The sequence below is a fragment of the Dendrobates tinctorius genome, unplaced genomic scaffold, assembly GCF_039654945.1.
Source record: "Dendrobates tinctorius isolate UK_male_01 unplaced genomic scaffold, ASM3965494v1 ptg000456l, whole genome shotgun sequence".
In the NCBI taxonomy this organism is placed as follows: domain Eukaryota; kingdom Metazoa; phylum Chordata; class Amphibia; order Anura; family Dendrobatidae; genus Dendrobates; species Dendrobates tinctorius.
Window position 1 is genome coordinate 565,761 of NW_027362118.1, and position 21,795 is coordinate 587,555.

Below are 21,795 nucleotides of genomic sequence, written 5' to 3' on the forward strand. Positions count from 1 at the left end.
TGCTTATTTTTCGCGTTTTTGCGGCAAAATCGCGCGGTTAAAACCGCCGCGGAAACGCGGAAAAACGCCACGTGTGAACTCAGCCTTATGGTTCCAAAAAGAGTTAATTTGTAAAAAAAAAAAAATGTTTCACTTGTTAAAAAATAGTAAAACGTGTCTTCTGCTTTGTTTTTCTTTTTACAAGAATTATTGGAGCCAATTTTTCATTAGAAACGTTTTAATGTCGGCTTTTTCTTGAGTTTTTCTTGTTATATAGGAAAGTCTAAGGCCAGAAATAAACCCCATAAATCACTGTACATGGAGACTTTGGGATCAGATCATTTCTGTCCGTTGTGTTTGTGGAAACAAAAAAATCTTTTCTAAAAGCTTCAAACTTCTGTGTATGACTCAGAGCTGAGATCTAACGTGATAGAAGATTCCAGTGCGGGGAAGACGGGAAACCTTCATATAGACGGCCGGTGGGGATGGAGGCAGTGACCGACTCTGGCCAAATCTGTTTCTAGAGCCGCAGTAGAAGATGAAGATGTCGTCCTCATCATGAAGGAGTTATTTCTCATGTCGCGTGTAATGAATATCTCCTGCAGTATTGCTAATGCCGATTCCAGTGTCGGTAATGAGACGAGAATTAGCGTTATGGAAGATGAGTCTATGAGGAACGTGTTCAGCTGCCGACTCCGAGGAGGAAACTGCTTGTTGTCTGTGGCCTAAATATATAGGTTTTATTAGTAGATGTCAGGGAAGAAAACTAAACCCTGTAAGATAATAAATCTCCTCATATGTTTCCCTTATTATCTCCAGTAATTGTATTATTACACAGGATTATTATGATGTTACATTGGATCATCTTCTTCTCATTCAGGTCTCTACAATATCGGATCCTCTCAGGGAAGATCTTCTACAGAAGAGAATTTTCCTGATTTACCCATCAAGGATGGATATGGACAGAGACAAGATGGCGGAGAGGATGTTACACCTCACCCTAGAGATCCTCTTCCGTCTCACTGGAGAAGTGAGAGATTCTGATGACGTCACATTACATTATTCTCATCTATGGGAATAACAGATGGACAGAACTGGAGAGGTGAGGACTCTGGAAATGTCTGTAGTGAGATTTATTAATGTGTCCCTCCATTACCAGGATTACACAGTGGTGAAGAAGACCTCTAGTGATCGCTGTCAGGACCCTGTGTCTGAGGGATGGGGAAGACCCCTGAGCCCAATCACGGGGCCTCCACCTCACCCCCTGATCCATGAGGCCATCAATGACCAGAAGATCCTAGAACTCCTCTACAAGATGATTGAGCTGCTGACTGGAGAGGTGACACTGCTGGGAATGCTGGGACATTATACAGTAACACTATGAAGGGATCGGGGGGATGATGGTATCATTGTATGTGTCAGGTTCCTGTAAGGTGTCAGGATGTCGCTGTCTATTTCTCCATGGAGGAGTGGGAGTATTTAGAAGGACACAGCTATCTGTACAAGAACGTCATAATGGAGGTTCCCCAGCCCCTCACATCTCCAGGTAATAGACAGGACTAAATACACACGGCCTATAATTATCTGTATGTAGAGAATGAATTCAGTCCCTGTATGTGTTTCCTCCAGATCTATCCAGTAAGAGAACAACACCAGAGAGATGTCCCCGTCCTCTTCTTCCACAGGACTGTAACCAAGAAGATCCCAGTGCTCCTCAGGATCATCAGGTAGATGGAGAGAAGGTGTCAGGAGATCTCCCCTATGATGTGTAGACGGCTGTGAAGGTCTTGTGCTCAGTCTTGTTTTATCCTCCAGTATTATATGTTTTATACTTGTGTAATGAGAACGGTGGAGATGGCAGGATTAGAGCTGATCATAGATGGGACTTCTCCATCTGTCTGTGACTTTTACAATATTTGTTTCAGTGTGAAGATCTGACCCATATTAATACTACAGAGACATATGTGAGAGAAGATGAGTGGTGTAAAGAGGAGATTCCCACATATGACTACCCAGGTGAGTAGTAACCACTGAATGCAGAGACGTCACAGATTCCTCTCAGTCACCGGCTGTGGCTGCTTTATCGGTGGTGTAGTCCGGCCGTATTACCATGATCACCATTTTGCCTCTAGACCACAACATTCACCCAAAACTGTTCAAATGACTTTGGGCATTGAAAGCCCTTTTCAATAGAACTTACAACCTGGAGGATCATCCTACCCACTGGGATTAGTGTGAAGGTGATCCCTTAAAGCGAGATCTATATGATTGCTTGTACCTGACCCAATATAGGCTGAGTGTGCGCTTCAAGAGTCACACCGAACACAGATTTAGATGTCTACTCCTTTCTCAGCAAAGGCTTCTACACAACTGAAGTTTATTCTTATGACAGAGAGACAGGAAATGGGTGTCGCACAATCTTCTGAGGAGCCAGTGTCAGTCTATGATAGGTCCATTTCAGCTTCACTTCCATATATGGTATCCAGTATCTCAGCTTCTGCATTCTAAGGATTCCTTCCAGGGTGTTGTCTGAAGACACAGACGCCATCTTGGTACACCATATGTGAACTGACTTGTATAAGGGTTAATAATTGATTTCATTAGCCATTCTCTCCTTCACATTAGGAGACGCTGACCGTTACCTGCCCAGATCTGTAACTATAAAGCCAAATGACAGCGTACGTAGAATGTGCTGACAAGATAGAAAATCACTTGAAGAAAAATCTTATGCTGGGCCTGTAAGAGAAAGCGGAGGGTAATGATGCTGCTGGCTTCCTAGATCACTGAGATCTTATCGGATGAATCTTCTCTCCCTTCTGTGCTGCTGAATGTCTCATGGTCCCTACAAGACCAGGTCCAGTCTTTCTGGCCAAACTTCCCTTTTATGAGCGACACCAGTAAATGTGCAGTGAGGCCAAGTGTGGATTTCTGTCCAATAACAGCAGAGTTTCCCTTTATCCTGACATTTCAGTTTGTATTAAAACCAACTAACTTCAGGGAGGATTGTGATAATCTCCAGGACAAACATTCCACCTGTGCCCTGATAGATCTCTAAGCTGTGCGTGGCCGATGGCTGTAATATACATTTATTCCCGCCTGCAGGAGATGTGTTGGCTCCAGCCCTGGTGTCATGGATTCACTCCACGTCATACATTACATTGTTTTTGATCCTAAGGAATTCAGATTACTGCACAATCTCTCCTGAAATGGGGAGCAATATTATTTTCTCTAATCTTCTGCTCAGGATCCATAGTAGCTCCAATGGTCCACCATAAATGAGGGCAACTCTGGTTTACTGTTTAATCTGTATTTGTAGCTTTCAGTTAATGAAATTCTCGTGCTCTGTGGTGGGGCTGTGGGCGGGGCTTCATGTGGTGCTCTGATTACATATTCATCTGTATTGGCTTATGACAGGTCACTGATCCCTCACTGACCTGCCCCCCATTTTTATATAATAATCTTTATATAGCGCCAACATATTCCTCAGCGCTTTACAGTTTAACAGTTTCAAAACACAAGTCATAAGTAACAATGTTAACAATACAATAATTAAAGCAAAATAAGGCACCCCTGCTGGTGAGAGCTTACAATCTACAATGAGGTGGGGGAGATACAAAATACTGGTGTGTATTTACAATGGTGTATTTACAATGATGGTCCAACCATCTTGTGGGAGTGAGGAATGGATGGAGATAGTGAATGGGATACACACGCACACTTACACATACAATGACTTTGAGTAGTGAACGTGATAGGCCGCTCTGAACAAATGTGTTTTAAAGGAACGCCTGAGACTATGCAAATTGTGGATAGTCATTTCTTGGGGTAGAGCATTCCAAAAGATTGGCGCAGCGCGGGAGAAGTGTTGGAGTCAGGAGTGGGAGGTACTGATTAGTGCAGATGCTAGTCGAAAGTCGTTTGCAGAGCGCAACAGTCAGGCCGATAGACAGAAATTAGGGAGGATGGATGACCCTGGCTGCTGCATTGAGGATGGACTGGAGAGGGGATAGTCGAGTAACTGAGAGGCCAATTAATAGAGCATTGCAGTAATAATAATCTTTATTTTTATATAGCGCTAACATATTCCGCAGCGCTTTACAGTTTGCACACATTATCATCACTGTCCCCAATGGGGCTCACAATGTAAATTCTCTATCTTTGGAATGTGGGAGGAAACCCACGCAAACACGGGGAGAACATACAAACTCCTTGCAGAGTAGCAAATAGCAACGGCGATAAGGGGCATCCCTGACGAGTTCCTCTGAACAACCCAAACGACTCCGAGGTCTCCCCGTTAATCCTAATGTACCCCTTTGGATCCGCGTATAATAATTTAATCCAGGAAATAAATCTATGTCCGAATCCCATTAACTTCAATACTGCCCATAGATAATTCCACTCTACCCTATCAAATGCCTTTCGTGCATCCAGCGAGGCCACCACCCTTTCCCCTACATTATCTGCCGGGAGTTGTACATTAAGAAAGAGTCTACGTAGGTTAATGGCGGTAGATCTATTTTGTAAAAAACCCGATTGGTCTGGATGTATCAATTTTTGAACAACCCCAGACATTCTTATCGCCAACATTTTAGCTAATATTTTAACGTCTGACGTCAATAACGAGATGGGTCTATAGGATTCAACGGATGAGGCATCTTTCCCCTCCTTAGGAATAACCACAATTACGGCCTCCCTCATAGACCTCGGCAAAGCCCCTCTCTCCGCTGCATCTTCAAATACCTCCTTAAGTTTAGGTGCTACGACCTCTATTAGTTCCTTATATGCTTCTCCCGGGATACCGTCAGAGCCAGGTGACCTATTATTTGCCAATGACAGAATAGCCTTCTCCACTTCCTCTACAGTAAATAATTCTTCCAGATTCTGTTTATCAGTATCATCTAACTTAGGTATCTCTATCTCTTGTAAGTATCTATCCATTTCTTGTTCTCTAACCCCCAATTCTGAGGTATATAATTTTACATAGTATTCCCGGAAACATTCCAATATCCCAGAGGTGGCGTTATGAGTTACCCCATCCTCCTTGACAATTTTATATATCTGTGTGGACCCTTTCTGCGCCGCAGATATCACTGACAGTAAGTGTCCCACCTTTTCCCCTTCGTCATAGAACAGTGCTCTCTGGAATGCCCTTTTCTTGTCTATCCCTTGTAAATATAACTTATTTACTTCTTCTTGTGCTTCTTTTAATGCCTTTTTAGTGGCGATACTGGGCCTACATATCATTTCCTCCTCTGCCCTGCTCAATCTGTCTGTAGTCTCTTGGTTTACCTGTCTCGTTTGTGTCTTACGTCTCGAAATATCTCGTATGAATAGTCCCCTTAAATATGCTTTCATGGTATCCCACACTATAAGTGAGTCAGCAGAACCTTCATGTAATTGGAAGAATTCAATAAGATCTTTTTTAATAATTTCCATATTAAGACATTTGAGCCATTCCGGATGTGTTGTCCCCCCTACTCTCCTCCTTTTTCCCACTCCCAGTCTCAAACTAACTTCAATTGCCTTATGGTCGGAGATAACTCTCTGTAAATATTCCACCGTCCCAACTATTCCGTCCATGCCCCTGTTACCTAATGCTAAGTCTATGCGCGATAAGGCATGATACGAGGACGAATAACACGAAAAGCATTTGTTCCCCTCATTCCGCACTCTCCATAAGTCTATCATACCCATCTCACTAACATATGTCCCGAATGGAGTCATCCTATCCTTCCTGGGGTTAATTCCCCCGATTCCCACACGATCCCAATACTCGTTCATGACATTGTTAACGTCCCCTAATATTAACACCGGACATTCCCCTCCCCTACCTGTCCACTCAAAAATCTCTTGTAGTTTCTTTTTCGAATATGGGGGTGGAATATAAAGTGCCACTATAATCACACATACACCAGAAATTCGGCATCTCAGGGAAACAAACTGCCCATCCCTATCTACGTAAGATTCAATTTCCTCGTAGTGAGCATGAGAATGTATCAGTACAGAGACTCCCCTCGCGTAGGCCGAATACATAGAGTGATAGGCCCGGGTAATCCATTTTTTCTCCAGCCATTTTTCTTTTCCTTTAATCAAGTGAGTTTCTAGTAAACACGTAATAGCTGGATTGTACTTTCTAATTTCTGCCATGACTGCCGCTCTTTTACTTGGATCTGAAACCCCCCTCACATTCCAACTTAGAATTCTTGTATCACCACTCATTATGTCCTATGAACATCAGTTCTAGTCGGTCTCTTGTAGTCCCTTTATCACATTGCAGTATGAAAACTCTCCCACAACATATCCCCCCCGCCCCCCCTCTCCCCTCCTTCCCCGTATAACAGATTCTCTCTCTCCAACGAGAGAGGGTGCAACTGGCACCTAGCTACTGTGAGCCCTCGAATAGCCACTGAACCTCCTTCACTTGGGCGTACATCTCTCCCACCGTCACATACAAACATGCCCAATAGGCCACATAACTTTTTCTAACATGGATAATTCAATAAACATAAAAGAAAAAAAAAAAACCCAGGATCTACGACCCAAAAATAGATCTGAGTACCCAGGCGTCGCGGGGCACAGATTCAAAAATAGAGAAAAAATGTCCGAAAAATTCTTCTTCAGCCTTTTCCTTCTTTCTCAGCCCTTAGTTTGGAGTGGTTGATTTCCATCCACTTGACGGCCTCCTCTGGGGTTGGAAAAAACTGAACAGACCCCAAAGCTGCTACTCTCAGTTTGGCGGGATATAACATAGAGTACTTCACTCCCAGCACTCTCAGTCCTTTCTTGACCTCGCCAAATTTCATCCGCATTTTCTGAACCTCTGCTGAATAGTCCGGATATATTTCAATACGGCGTCCATTAAATATGAGGTCCTCCTTCTTCCTAGCCTCCCGGAGGATAGTCTCTCTATCTCTGCAGTTAAGTATCCTGGCCAACATTGTACGGGGGGCACTACCCGGAGGGAGGGGTCGCAGGGGAACGCGGTGTGCTCTCTCTACCGCAAACACACTGGAGAGTGTGTCTCTGCCAATTTTAGATAGGATCCATTGCTCAGTAAAGTCAGTGGGGTCGTTACCCTCTACTTTTTCCGGGAATCCCACAAATCTAAGATTGTTTCTCCTAGATCTATTTTCTAGATCATCTTGTTTTAAGTGCACTTCTGAAATCTTTTGCGTGTGCTGGTTCTGAGTTTTCTGCATTTTATTTACAGTGTCCTCAGTGGTGCTCACTCTCTCTTCCACAGCACCCATCCTAGCATCCGCCTTGTTTAGTGCCTCTTTAATTCCAATAATTTCTTCCTTAATATTATCAACCCGGCTGCTCAACTTAGTCAGTGTTTTTTTACAGAACAATACCACCAGAAAGACATCTTTTAAAGTTGGTTCCCCTTCAGGGCCCTCCTCATCAGCTTCACTATCCTCCTCTTCAGATGCACACTCAGAGACAGTGACTCCCCCTCCCCCCTCCTCCCTGCTTTCAGCCTCTCCTGCAGCTTCGTTGCTCATTCTCTCTCCCTCCAGCACAGTACCTTCTCCGGTGCCCCCCTCATCTTCCCTTGCAAAGCGCTGCAGCTTCTGGATAATTTGTGACCTTCTGCCATAGTTCTCAGTCAGTCTCTGTGCCTCCTCCACTCTCCCGGCGCCATCTTGTGCAGCCACACTGCCGTCCTCCCCGACGTCTTTCTGCCTCCTCCTCCCCATCTCCGCACTCTTCTTCACTCCTGGTGTCTCCACTCGGCCCTCGGGCACCCACCACAGCAGTAAGTGTGCACGGGTCTCTGTTATGTCGGCCTATTAAGGATTATTCTTCAGAATGACAGTGGAGCTCCTCAGCCTCACGTCCTCTCACATCCGCGCCAGGCCACGCCCCAGTCGAGAGCGGGTTTCTTTAGTAATGGAGTAACGATGGCTTGTTTGAAGGAGAATGGGAAGATGCCCGAGGAGAGGTTAAAGATTGTAGTTAGGTGAGTTGTGATGACTGGAGAGAGAGGGAATGGGGTCGGTCGTGCATGTAGTCGGACGAGAAGAAGACAGGAGTCTGGAGACTTCTTCTGTGATGGGATCAAATGTGGAAAGTGAGCCATGGGAATCACAGCACTTGGTGGTTGGGTGCAGATTTCCTGACGGATATTATCTATTTTTTCTGTAAAGTGGGAGGCCAGGTCATCAGCACAAATGTCTGTGATAGGGGCTTGTGCTTTCGGCCTGAGGAGGGAGTGAAAGGTGTCAAAAAGTTTCTTGGGGTTGTTGGCTAGTGAGGAGATCAGGGTGGTGAAGTAGCTCTGTTTGGTGAGGTGAAGGGCAGCGTTATAGGTTCTTAACATAAATTTGAAGTGGATGAAGTCTTCTGGTGTGCAGGTTTTTCTCCATAGGCGTTCAGCACTCCTAGAGCATCGCTGGAGAAGTTGAGTTTGCGATGTGAGCCAGGGCTGTTTCACTCTGTGCTTGGAGGTTCTGAGGGTGAGGGGAGCTACTTGGTCAAGGGTGCTTCTAAGAGTGTCATTGTAGTGATGAACAGCCAAATCCGTACAGGAAAAAGAGGAGATTGGGGACAGTGATGAGTGTAGTCTCTAATAGATGCTACTACGCAGGCGCCGCCATCGCCGGTGACAATTTGCTGGATGTAATTTTTTTCTATGCCTCACAATAGCCACAATATAATAGGCATTATCACCAATAATATCAATGCTATTATATGCATTATGTAATAATGGGGGCAGGTCAGTGAGGGATCAGCGACCTGTCATAAGCCAATACAGATGAACATGTAATCAGCGCACCACATAAGTCTCATTGACAGTTACAGGAATCGTTTGATCGCAGTGATTGCCTCAAAAGGTTGTGCAACAAAATATTAATCCTTTCACGCCAGAACCTGTTTTTGCCTTTGTGACCAATTATTTCAGCTCTGACCTGTGTCACTCTATGAGGTCATAACTCTAAAATGCTTCAAGGAATCCTGGTGATTGTGAGACTGTTTTCTTGTGACATATTGTACTTTATGATAGTGGTAACATTTATTTGATATGACTTGCGTTTACTTGTTAAAAAAGGAAACTTGACAAAAATTTTGAAAATTTTGCAATGTTCACATTTTTTAATGCTCTTAAATCAGAGAGTCATATCGCACAAAATAGTTAATAAATTAACATTTCCCACATGTCTACCATCAGCACAATTTTGGAAACAATTTTCTTTTGTTAGGAGATTATAAGGGTTAAAAGTTGACCAGCGATTTCTCATTTTTACAGCAAAATTTATAAAACCATTTTTTTAGGAACCACCTCACATTTGAAGTGAGTTTGGGGGTCAATATCAGGGCTGTGGAGTCGGTAAGCCACAGTTGCGACTCCGACTCCTGGATTTTATCAGGCTCCGACTCAGGCTCCGACTCCGACTCCTTCATAAATGGCCAATTCATAACAACAAATTTACTGTTGTAAAATATTAAACATCGTGCTTATTCAGTTTCTCACCATCATATAAGTAATCAGACCACTTAGAGCAAAAACTACATTTATTAGAATACAATTAGAATATAGCAAATAACTTTTATAAACTTTTCTAAACTGTAAGTAAATATGCAATAAACACTTTTATGCAGTTAATACGAAGAAATCTATAAATTTGTCCTCAGAAAAAGTATTGCCTCTGTCAGATCCTCCTTCATGGATGCCCTCAAATCTGATCTAATTATTTTGAGAGCAGAGAACAACCTCTGTACACTAACTTGTGTTGGTGGCAAAGCAGTAACCACTCGGGCAACATCTCTGACAATGTCAGGATACAGAGGAATCGCTTGTTGCACTGTTATTTTTGATGAACGGTCAAATTTCTCAATTTCTTTTAGTGCACATGAAAAATTCTGCTGAAATGTACTGGCTGTGTTCCTTGATGGGGATGACTCTTCTATGCGGGAACGCTTTGCACGGTCCTTGTGATCCAAATATTTTTCAAAATTAAATTCTTCATCAGTTGATGATGAGGGTGAAGATGTGGCAGGACGACCAAATTCTTCTTGTTCCTCCTGACTGTTCTGCAACCCTTTCATCCTTACTGCTATTTCAAACAGAGCTTCTTTTCCTTTACTTAGCTGTTGATCATCTAGAAGAATCCGATGCATTGGGTCTACATAAACAGCTGCCAAAAGAATGTTATTTTGTAATAGTAGCTCCTCTCTCCGTTTCATTGATGTAGCAATGCCACTTGCAATTAACCCTCCTCTTTGGGACAGGCGAAACATCAGGTTCTTCCACTCCTTTAAGAAAATACCTGGAGTTAAGTCCTCTGCTTGTAATTTTTTAGTCACTGTAAATGGGTGCTCTAGCAATTTTTCCAGCTCAGTCACATGATTCCACTAACTTTCATTTAGCGTCAGTTAAGGGTTAGCCATGTCTACAAGAAAGGTTTTCAGTTCAACCAAGCGCTGAATCATTAAGTAAGTACTGCCTCATCGTGTGGCTTGATCAATAATTGCCCCTTTTCCAGCACGTCTCTTCAAAATTGAGTCAACTTTAGGGGTTCTGGCAACAGTAGCCAATTTTCTCACCTTGCCAATCAGTGCAGCAGCATGTCCTTCTTGCAGACTGTCTCTTATAGCCAGCTGTAGCGTATGCACAACACCGCATGTGATGAATGAAAGAACATATTGACACAGTTTCAACAAGATCATCTAAACTATCATGTTGCTGTTCATCTGAAGCAACTTCAGTTTGCTCCTCAGTTACAATACTGTGTTCCTCTATTTCAAACATTTCTGTGTCTGTGGACCCAGAATGTTCTTCTAGCTGCTGGTCACCATCATTACTCTCATTCATTAGCTTAATAGTACTTATCATATTTGAAGCATTGTCAGTTACGACAGAAAGAACTTGCTCTTTTTTAAGTTCATAGTCTTGCAGAACCTTTTCCACCAAGACCTGGAGAAACTCACTGGTGTGATGAGCTTTGGTGTCTTTTAAGGCCAATGTCTTGGTAACTATTTCATTTTTGTCACAAACAAATCGGACATTGATGGCAAAATAGTTCACTCTGTGACGTGTGCAGGCATCCATTTTAAGAAACAGAAAGCGTCCCTTGAGAGTTTTTTTAAGTTCTTCCTTTTGTTTAAAAGCTTCTTCGATTACTAATTTTCTAATACTCTCTCTCTCCAGAGAAACACCAAGCTTGCGGGCCATTTCCCCATTCAGACACATAAAAGCTGGTCGTGAAAATAATGAAATAGGCACACTATCCTTTACAACAAGCTCTATGATCTGTTTTTTAAATGTATCTACTGTCATTGTCACAGTAACTTTGTCACTGACAAAATATCTTGCAACTGATGGCTGCAAAGTTCTCTGCTCCTTTGTTTGGCTGGAAGAGCTGGGCACTGGTTCATTGGTTTGGCTGCAGTCTTTCTCATCCACTGCTTTCAGTACTTCTGGATGAAAGCGCTGTAAATGTCTCTTTAGATTAGAAGCTCTGGTAGGAGCATTTTTATCTTTGCCTGAATATGCACTCATCTTGGCTTCACAGCATTTGTTTTCGTCTGGATCATTTGTCATACACAGACAGACATAATGTTTTCTATCTTGAGTGATGGTGAAATGTTCAAATACAGCTGATTTAATGTGATGCTTCTTTGACATTCTCAGGTTTTTAATGTTGCATTCACAATCCAAATGACAATTGTTTTTCCTAAAAACAATTGTACAAAATTATTGCCAGGTCGTACAACTGATATAGTGGTCAGTAATACTGTTATTATTCCTCATGTACTCACAGTTAACTGATGCAAAGTTTGTTGAAAGGATAATACTTCTTACAGTCTTCCTCTTCTGAGTAGCAGGCAGCTGTGAGATGCTTGGAAGACGCACACCTAGTATGATCTAGTCTAGAGGAGGAGCTTTACTACTAAGAATTTGCAACACATTTTCACTTTCAGTTTCATACATTGTAAGTAGGGGGGTTGGGGCAGCATGAGGTTAACCAAGTATAAGATTAGATAAGGGCAGTGGAGAACAGTGACACACAAGAAGTAAGAAATGTCTCTATTTCCAGCAGAACTGCTTATCACTGTTGTTCATAGTTTGATAGAACATATATATTTGAGTAACATTTATAAAATTCATATGAAAGTTCAATTATGAAATATTAATACATTTTTTTTAAAGCTGGAGTCGGTACATTTCTACCGACTCCGACTCCAACCAAAACTAACTCCGACTCCACGACTCCGACTCCACAGCCCTGGTCAATATGACAGAAAATACCCAAAAGTGTCACCATTTACAAAAAAACTGCACCCCTCAAGGTGCTCAAAACCACATTCAAGAAGGTTATTAACCCTTCAGGTGCTTCACAGGAATGAATGGAATGTGGAAGGAAAAAATAAACATTTCTATAACAAGAAATTTTCCTTTAGACCTAGTTTTTTTTACTTTCGCAAGGGTAACAGGAGAAGATGGATTATACATTTTGTTTTGCAATATCTCCTGAGCATGCCGATGATACCCCATATGTGGGGGAAATCTACTGTTTGGGCACACTGCAGGGCTGAGAAGGGAAGGCGCGCCATTTAACTTTTTGAATGTAAAATATGCTGGGATAATTAGTGGTTGCCATGTCGTGTTTGGAGAGCCCCTGATATGCCTAAACAGTGGAAACCCACAAGTGACCCCATTTTGGAAACTAGACCCCCCCCAAGGAAATGTGTGATGGGCATTTTGAGCTTCCAAGTGCTTCTTAGAAGTTAATTACGTAGAGCCGTGAAAATAAAAAGTCATGTTTTTTCCACAAAAAATGATCTTTTCGCCCTCCATTTTTTTTTCCAAAGGGTAACAGGAGAAATTGGACCCCAAAAGTTGTAGTGCAATTTGTCATTGGTGTGCGCCAATTCAAGAGCACTAGGGACAGCGCTACTACTGGGCATTGTTCCCTGAGTTGGAGACATTTCTCCAGAAGCGCTATTTGTCCTTCTTGTTGTACTGGTCCTTGTGTGTGAGGATGGACCAGAATCACTGCTCATTTCTGAGCTATCACTGTCGCTGCTACTAAAGCCCTCGAAATCCACATCGCCATCTGACCCTGCACTTTCTTCACTGTCAGAACATAAAAGTGCATAAGCCTCCTCTGCACTATAATACTGACGGACCATTTTAACCATTTAACCCTAACAGTAACCCTAACTTTAGTCTGACTTTAGCCTAACAGTAACCCTAACAATAACCCTTACTTTAGCCTAACAGTAACCCTAACTATTGTATTAACTGTAACCTGCCTAATCTGTTTTTCTATTGACAGATGAAGTGAATGCCATTACTCCAGATATATCATCATCCATTCACAGCAAAGATCTGTCATCTGATCCTATGAAACAGGTCCCATCTTCTGATTCATTACTGATTACTAAGGAAAATCAAAGTCACAAAAGAGGCATTAAAACACAAACTGCTCCTAAAGCAAAGAAGCCATTCTCATGTTCACAATGTGGGAAATGTTTTAACCACAAAAGGAATCTTATTAGTCACCATAGAACTCACACAGGGGAGAAGCCTTTTTCCTGTTCAGAATGTGGGAAATGTTTTAACCACAAAGGGAATCTTGATGCACACCAAAAAACCCACACAGGAGAGAAGCCTTTTTCATGTTTAGAATGTGGGAAATGTTTTACTCAAAATTCAAGTCTTGTTACACATCAGAGAATTCACAGAGAAGAGAGGCCATATTCATGTTCAGAATGTGGGAAATGTTTTAACCGGAAATCACAATTGGTTGATCACCATAGAACTCACACAGGTGAGAAGCCACATTCATGTTCAGAATGTGGGAAATGTTTTACTCAGAATTCAACTCTTATTGCACATCAGAGAATTCACAGAGAAGAGAAGCCATATTCATGTTCAGAATGTGGGAAATGTTTTAAATGGAAATCACAATTGGTTAATCACCATAGAACTCACACAGGGGAGAAGCCTTTTTCCTGTTCAGAATGTGGGAAATGTTTTAACCACAAAGGGACTCTTATTAGTCACCACAGAACTCACACAGGGGAGAAGCCTTTTTCCTGTTCAGAATGTGGGAAATGTTTTAACCAGAAAAGGAATCTTGATGAACACCAAAGAACTCACAAAGGAAAGAAGCCTTTTTCATGTTTAGAATGTGGGAAATGTTTTACTCAGAATTCAAATCTTGTTACACATCAGAGAATTCACACAGCAGAGAAGCCATATTCATGTTCAGAATGTGGGAAATGTTTTAACCGGAAATCACAATTGGTTGATCACCATAGAACTCATACAGGGGAGAAGCCTTTTTCCTGTTCAGAATGTGGGAAATGTTTTAACAATAAATCAGATTGTGTTAAGCACCAGAGAGTCCACACAGGACAGAAGCCTTTTTCCTGTTCAGAATGTGGGAAATGTTTTAACCAGAAATCACAATTGGTTAATCACCATGGAACTCACACAGGAGAGAAGCCTTTTTCCTGCTAATGTGGGAAATATTTTAACCAGAAAGTGCTTCTTGTTAGACGTCAGAGCAGTCACACAGAGGAGAAACCTTTTTTATTTTCTTAATGTGGGAAATGTTTTACTTGGAAATCAACTGTTAATAAACATCAGAGATGTCACATAGGGGAGAAGACTTTATGTTCATATTGTTGGAATAGTTTTAGCCAAAATTGAATCTTCTTAAATGGGTTGTCTCTTGTCATTCCTCATGTTTGCTGACAAAAGGATAAAACTAAGTTTTATTAATTCCAAATATAAAACTATACCCATAATTCATCCCCTGAAGGTTAGTCAATAGGTGACTAATAGAAAAAACATGTACCCCACAGTTCAGTACAGTACATAGGGTGAGGTGATGTATACACACTCACTCTCCAAGCCTCTCATTTCTATGGGTTTCATCGTCCTCACCAAAGACGACTCCTCAGGAGACTATTTAATATTGACCTATATTCAAACGAGACTAGACAAAAAAAAAAACTAAAATCATTTATCATGTTATCCAAAACAGTCAGAAAACTAGCCCCATATTGGCAGATCCCAGAACTCAAACTATATACTTTGTAAGTTTATAAGTCACTCCAGTGTCAGGAATAGATAGTATGTGACAATACAGTATAATTCTTGTGTTTTTCTCCTATAGGGACTTCCCTAGTTTGGTAATGTAACTGCTGTTAATTAGTAGTGCAGACAAATTGTCCTAGACTAAACTCAGTCTTCAGACGGCCCAATATGTACCACTAAGGGAAAACTTACCTGCTCCAAAGATCATTAGCAGCTTCTAACTAATGGCCATGCTGCGGTCTGTCAGGGAATGAGTGCAATATCGTTATAAAGACTAGGGATATGTGCAATCATAATGTCTGGCAGATCTGTGCCATTATTTAGTATGAATATGGAAATTATCTCTGAAAGGTAAGTGTTCCCTGAGCGGTATATACTGTATTTTCACATACTATCTATTCCTGACACTGGAGTGACTTATAAACTTACAAAGTATATAGTTTGAGTTCTGGGATCTGCCAATATGGGGCTAGTTTTCTGACTGTTTCGGATAACATGATACATGATTTTAGGGTTTTCTTCATCTAGTCCCGCTTGAATATAGTTCAATATCAAATAGTCTCCTGATGAATGAATCCAATGAATATTCATTTCTCTTAAGTAGCGGCACACGTGACCGCCAGCAGCAGCAGGAAGCCGGTGGCTGACACTGCGCGCTACTGAAGAGTAATGAATACTCACCGCTATCTCTGATGAACAGTCCCGGTGAGCACTCCGGCAGCTGTGCAAATAACGCTATAACAACGCATTCCCATGCAATCCTATGGGAATCCGCAATTGCTGTGCCCATGCCGTGGATTTTTCCGCTGTAGAATCGCATCGCAGTAAAATCCGCACCATGTCCATTAATTTTGCGGAATCTCGGCGATTCCGCTGCTATAGGATTGCATTGAAACGCTCACTTTACACATGTGGCTATGCCCACTATACGTAAAGTGAGTGCTTCATGTGCGGATGGTACCCAGGGTCTGGAGGAGACTTTAGTCCATGCCCTGTGCCATATTTCTGTACAAAATAGAATTAAAATAAAAAAAATGGATATCTACCCTCTGTCGGCCCCCAGCGATGCTGCCAGCAACTTCCGTTCCCAGGGATGCATTGCGCGAATGAGCTTTGTGACGTCACGGTTGCGTGACAGCTACGTCATCAGAGGTCATTCGCGCAATGCATCTCTGTGAACGGAAGTTGCTGGCAGCGTCGCTAAGGACCTGGAGGACTTTGGGGGCTGACAGGGTAAGTATACACATATTTTTTTATTTTTAACATTCTATCTTTTACTACTGATGCTGCATAGGCAGCATCAATAGTAAAAAGTTGGTCGCACTTGTCAAGCACTATGCTTGACAAGTGGGACCAACCTGTATCACTTTTTCAAGCGATGCTTCAAATCGGTTGGAAAGCGCTAGCATTATGGAAGCTAAAAACGCTTGCAAAATCCTTGTGTTTTGCCGGAAAACGCTTGCAAATTCCGCATGCATTTTACCCACAGCAGGGAGTTGTGGAAATGCTGCAGACAATTTTGCAGCATTTCTGCAGCGTGGGCACATAGCCTAAAACACTTGCTGGCATCGGAGCAGGATGCTGTGAGGGAGCCCTGGGTAAGTAAGTGTAATTTTTTTTTTTTATATTTTCTGATGGGGCCATGCATAACAGGACTGGGATGGGGCCCTGCATACCAGGATAAGGATGGGGCACTGTATACCAGGATAGGGATGTGACCACGCATACTAGCATAGGGATGAGGGTGATCATTTCTGCCAGGATAGGGATGAGTGATCCATGCATACTAAGTAAGGATGAGATGGCCATGTGTATCAGGATGGGGGTGAGGGGACCATACATACCAGGATAGGGGATATTAAGTACAGAATTGACCACACTTTTTGCGTTAATTTTTTTCCTAATTTCCTGCTCTAAAACCTAGGTGCATCTTTTAGTCCAAAAAATACGGTATATATTTTTTTTTTCAAAGGACTCATTCCTCATGTTTGGCCTCATTAAAATAAAAACACTCATACTCCGCTGGCGTGCCGGCTCCACTTCAGCGGTGTCGAGACTCCCTGTCCCGGGGCTTATGTGAGGTTGTCACATCACACGAGCCCTGCACCCAATCAGCAGCAGCTTTCACTGTTCCTTCACACGTATTGAACATCAACAGGAGGCCAGGGCTGCGGCTGCTCTCTGACGGCCTCATGATGCTTGATTTGTCTGAAGGTGGGGACAGTGACGTCAGCGCTGATTGGGCACAGGGCTCACATGATGTAAAAACCTCAAAAGAGCCCCAAGAACACAAGTGCCGACACCACTGAGACGGTGCCAGCATGGGAGGTTTGGGTAAGTGTTTTTATTGTAACAGGACCAAACATGAGGAATGAGAAGGGGTTGTCCAACTAGTTGTCAACCTCTTTATCAAAAATCCCACACAGGGAAAAGTCATTATTATACCTAGAGCGTGAGAAATGAATTACAGGAAAATCATTCTTTGTTGACCTTCAAAAATAACTCCGACGAGGAGAACCTATATATATTATTCACAAATTGTACAAGAACATGATGCACGCGGCGTGCGTTCAAGGATGGAATATTGTATGGAAGTTTTATAGGATAAATTCAAGGATGAATATTATATGGGAGTTTATTCGGACTCCCATGACAGCACCACGAGAGAGGGGATCCGCCCTTCGGGAACAGGAAACCTACAGATACAAAAGGGCGGCACCTCTCCCACGCATCAGTTGGTTTCCTGTTCCTGAGGGGACGGGATCCTACAGACCAGATCCCAGGCCGGCCGGTACAGGTAGCGAGGGGGTCTCCTACCTCGGCCTGGTGCGGAGCTCCTGGAGGATGCCACTGTGGCCCAGGATGGGTGGCACGGCGGTAGTGGATACAGCAGGGAGCGGCATCCGGAGGAGGTCCGTCTCCATATGTGCGCCGCCGCCGGTAAGTATGCCCCCCGGGGGCTCCCAGCTTCGGCGGCGCGATCGCGGTGGATTGAGGGGGGCCGGCGCAGCTGCAGGGCGCTGGGGCCGGGGAGTGCTCCATGGTGGAGCTCCCCGCGTGACTTCAGGTCACGTCGGAGTCGCGGTGACGTCGGGGCGGAGCCTTGGGGCGCTTCCGGGTCAGCGGCGCCACTGCGCAGGCGCGGGGACCCAAGATGGCGGCGCCCATCGGGAGGACGCCGGTAAGCGCCGGTTCCCCTGCCCAAAGCGGCGCCAGCTGGGGAGGGGGGCCCTATTAGGGGGGAGGGCACGGCAAGAGGAAATCTGTCCGGAGGAGGGGTATATAGGCAGGACCCTAGATGGGTGCCTTGCCTTGGCCACATTATTGCAAGCTAGTAATGGAGAGCAATCAGGAGCAGCAGCAACGGCGGCAACAGCGACAATCTTCACTGCCGCCCCTGGATGATCTTAGGCAGGTCAAACAGAAGAAGAAAGAGGCTCGTGACAGTAAGGAGCATCCAGGACGAAGTGACCAGTCCAGTCATAAAAGCTCCTCTAGGCGGTCAGGAGCAGCGACTGAGAAAAATCCCCCTCATTCTCCGGTACTTGATTGTGGCACTGGTAAGTGATCTTTGTGAATGTTCACTCAGTGACGGGGCCTCCTTCTGTGTTTTATTCTAGGGGAAGAAAGCTACGAGTAAAACCAGACACAGGGAATGCGCACTCTGTGCATGCCCGTTACCAGATTCATGCCCCAAAAAGTTATGTCCCCCCTGTATCCAGCAGACAGTGGCGTAGGAGTCGCCCGCAGTAGCGGCGTGTTTAAGGGATATAGTAAGGGCAGAGATGAAGGAAACCCTAAAATCCCTGTCCCAACCAGAGAGTGTAAGGGGTGAGGACCTGGTGGAGTCGGATTCCTCGACAGAGTGGAGGAGAAGTAAGGGCTCCCATATTTCATTTCCCTCGTCCTCAGAAGAAGAGGACTCTGGTCGGTTTTGCCTGCCGCTCGACCTAGTAGACAAATTGGTAAAAGCGGTCAGAGGAACAATGGAGGTGGAGGAGCCGAAGCCTCAATTATCCATGCAGGATGTGATGTTTGGGGGGGCTGGAGCAGAGGAAGCGTAGGGTCTTCCAACTAAACGAAAAGATCCAGGATCTCATCCGCAGAGAGTGGAAAAAGCCAGATAAAAGAGGGTCGCTACCACCAGCCCTCAAGCTTAGATATCCCTTTGACTATTCAGCAATGAATACTTGGGACAAGGCCCCCAAATTAGATGCAGCTATTGTGAAAGCATCGAAAAGATCCTCGCTACCCTTTGATGACATGGGGTCCCTTAAAGATCCTCTAGACAGGAAGGCAGATACCTTCCTTAAAAATACCTGGGAAATGGCAGCCGGTTCCTTAAGACCAGCAGTAGCATCGACTTGCACGGCCAGGTCCATGATGGTCTGGTTGGACCAGTTAGAGTCGCAGTTAAAACAAGGAACATCTAGACAGGAAATCCTTGGGGCCCTACCAATAATCCAGGATGGCGCAGCCCTCCTAGCAGATGCCTCGGCTGATGCAGTCAGAATGGCCGCCAGGGCAGCAGGACTCTCTAATGCGGCTCGGAGAGCCCTGTGGCTGAAGTACTGGCCGGGAGATATTCAGTACAGGGCGAAACTCTGTACTATCCCGTGTGAGGGGGAATATTTATTCAGAGCAGTCCTGGACGAACTACTGGAGAAGGCCGGGGATGATAAAAAGAAATTCCCAAATCTTTTGTCCCCATCTTACCGACGTCCATTTAATAGAAGGAGATTCGGTCAAGGGAGAAGGCGTAACCCTTCACCTAATAGAGACCGTCCCAGATGGGAGGATAGAAGGAGAAGAGGTACGGGCTTCATGTTCAGACGCTCGTCGAGAGAGCGAAAAAGACAGAACCAATGACTAGCAATTCCTGTGGGGGGTAGACTGTCATCCTTCCTCCCAGCATGGCTACAGGTCACCAATAGTGACTGGATGCGGAATGTGATATCCACCGGACTCAGGTTGGCGTTCACTCAAGTCCCACGGGATACCTTTAAACCAACACCCTTAACGTTCTGATAGAGGTTCCAGAGTCTGAGAGAGGAAGAGGATTCTACTCTCCCTTATTTCCTAATCCAAGAGCCGGATAAAACATTCACAACGATTATTTGCATTTCCTTAAAGAATTTTTGGTTAAACGCACCTTTAAAATGTAATCCATTAGTTCTACAATAAAGATGCTGTTTGAAGGGTGGTTTATGGTGGTAGTGGACTTAAAAGACGCATACTATCATGTGCCCATCCACGCAGATTTCCAGCAGTTCCTGAGAGTGGCGGTATCAATAGACGGTATAATCCGTCATTATCAATATAGAGCCCTTCCCTTTGGTCTCTCAGCAGCTCCCCGGGTATTTACAAAAATAGTGGCCGAAGTTATGGCTCATTTATGGGAAGTTGACATCTTAATTATCCCATACTTGGATGATTTTTTGATTGTGGGAAATTCAGTGGACCATTGTCTATCTCAGATAAAAAAAGCTAAGTCCAGATTAGAGAACCTCGGATGGATAATAAATTACGAGAAGTCCCGATTTCAGCCCTTAAAGGTCCAGAAGTTTCTAGGCTTGCTGTTAAATTCAGAAACTCAGCAGTGTCTGTTACCCGTAGATAAATTAGAGCAGCAGGTTCTTCGGGCAATCGATAGACCCTCCATGACCCCCAGGCAGGCCATGTTCCTGTTAGGCTCCCTAACCTCATGTATCCCAGCGGTCAAGTGGGCACAATTCCACACTAGGGCCCTTCAGAATGACGTCCTGGTTAATAGCAGAACCTTAGAGGGCTTCTTGCAGGGTCAGGTATTGCTAAGCCCCTCAACTATTACATCTCTTAGGTGGTGGCTCGATGTCGGAAATTTAGCCTCGGGGGTGCCCTGGGTGATACAGATAACCCGCGTAATAACCACAGACGCTAGTCCTTGGGGTTGGGGGGCCCATATGGGGGACATAGTGGTACAAGGACAGTGGGACTCTGATGCTGAGATCTAATCTAACCAGAGGGAGCTGCTGGCGATTGAATTGGCCATTAAAAAACTCATTATGTATCTACAGGGCCATCATGTGAGGGTACTCTCGGACAACCAGGTAGCGGTAGCCTATGTCAACCACCAAGGTGGAACCCGCTCCAACGCCCTGATGCGGATAACGGAACGTCTCCTTCAGATAGCAGAGAAAAATTTTCTATCTTTAACCGCGCTCCACATCAGTGGAAAAGAAAGCATGAAGGCAGACTTTCTAAGCTGCAGGGCCCTAAGGCAGGGAGAATGGGCCTTAAACTCAGACATCTACAACCAGATTGTCCGCAAATGGGGTCAACCGGAGGTGGACCTCTTTGCCACCAAGGAAAACAGGAAGGAAAAACTTTGTTCCCTAAATCCCAGGGAAAATCCACTGGCCGTGGACGCCCTCATAATAAAATGGGACTTCTCGCTTGCTTATGCGTTTCCGCCTTTGAATCTTCTACCTCTGGTAGTGAGGAAGATCAGGGAAGACAGGGCAAGAGTCATATTGATTGCCCCCTTCTGGCCCAGAAGGACCTGGTTTGCATGGTTGAGGACCATGTCAGTAAGCGATCCTTGAGTACTGCCGAACCTTCCAGATCTCCTCTACCAGGGGCCAGTCAACCACCCACAAGTAGCGGGACTCCGTTTGACGGCATGGTGTTTGAGAGGACACTATTGAGGGATAGAGGGTTCTCAAAAAATGTAATCGATACACTCCTAAAAAGTAGGAAACAAACCACCACAGGTATATATG

At 44.1% G+C, this 21,795-nt stretch overlaps 1 protein-coding gene across 1 annotated transcript; it reads left to right on the forward strand.

The window, feature by feature from the left end:
- Positions 1-1,096: 1,096 nt before the first annotated feature.
- LOC141077548 (uncharacterized) lies at positions 1,097-14,589 on the forward strand. The gene is made up of 5 exons (XM_073564550.1): positions 1,097-1,318; positions 1,402-1,525; positions 1,609-1,706; positions 1,905-1,995; positions 13,263-14,589. The coding sequence occupies exons 1-5, from the start codon at positions 1,097-1,099 to the stop codon at positions 14,450-14,452; spliced, it is 1,725 nt and encodes a 574-aa protein (XP_073420651.1). The 3' UTR covers positions 14,453-14,589.
- Positions 14,590-21,795: the final 7,206 nt, after the last annotated feature.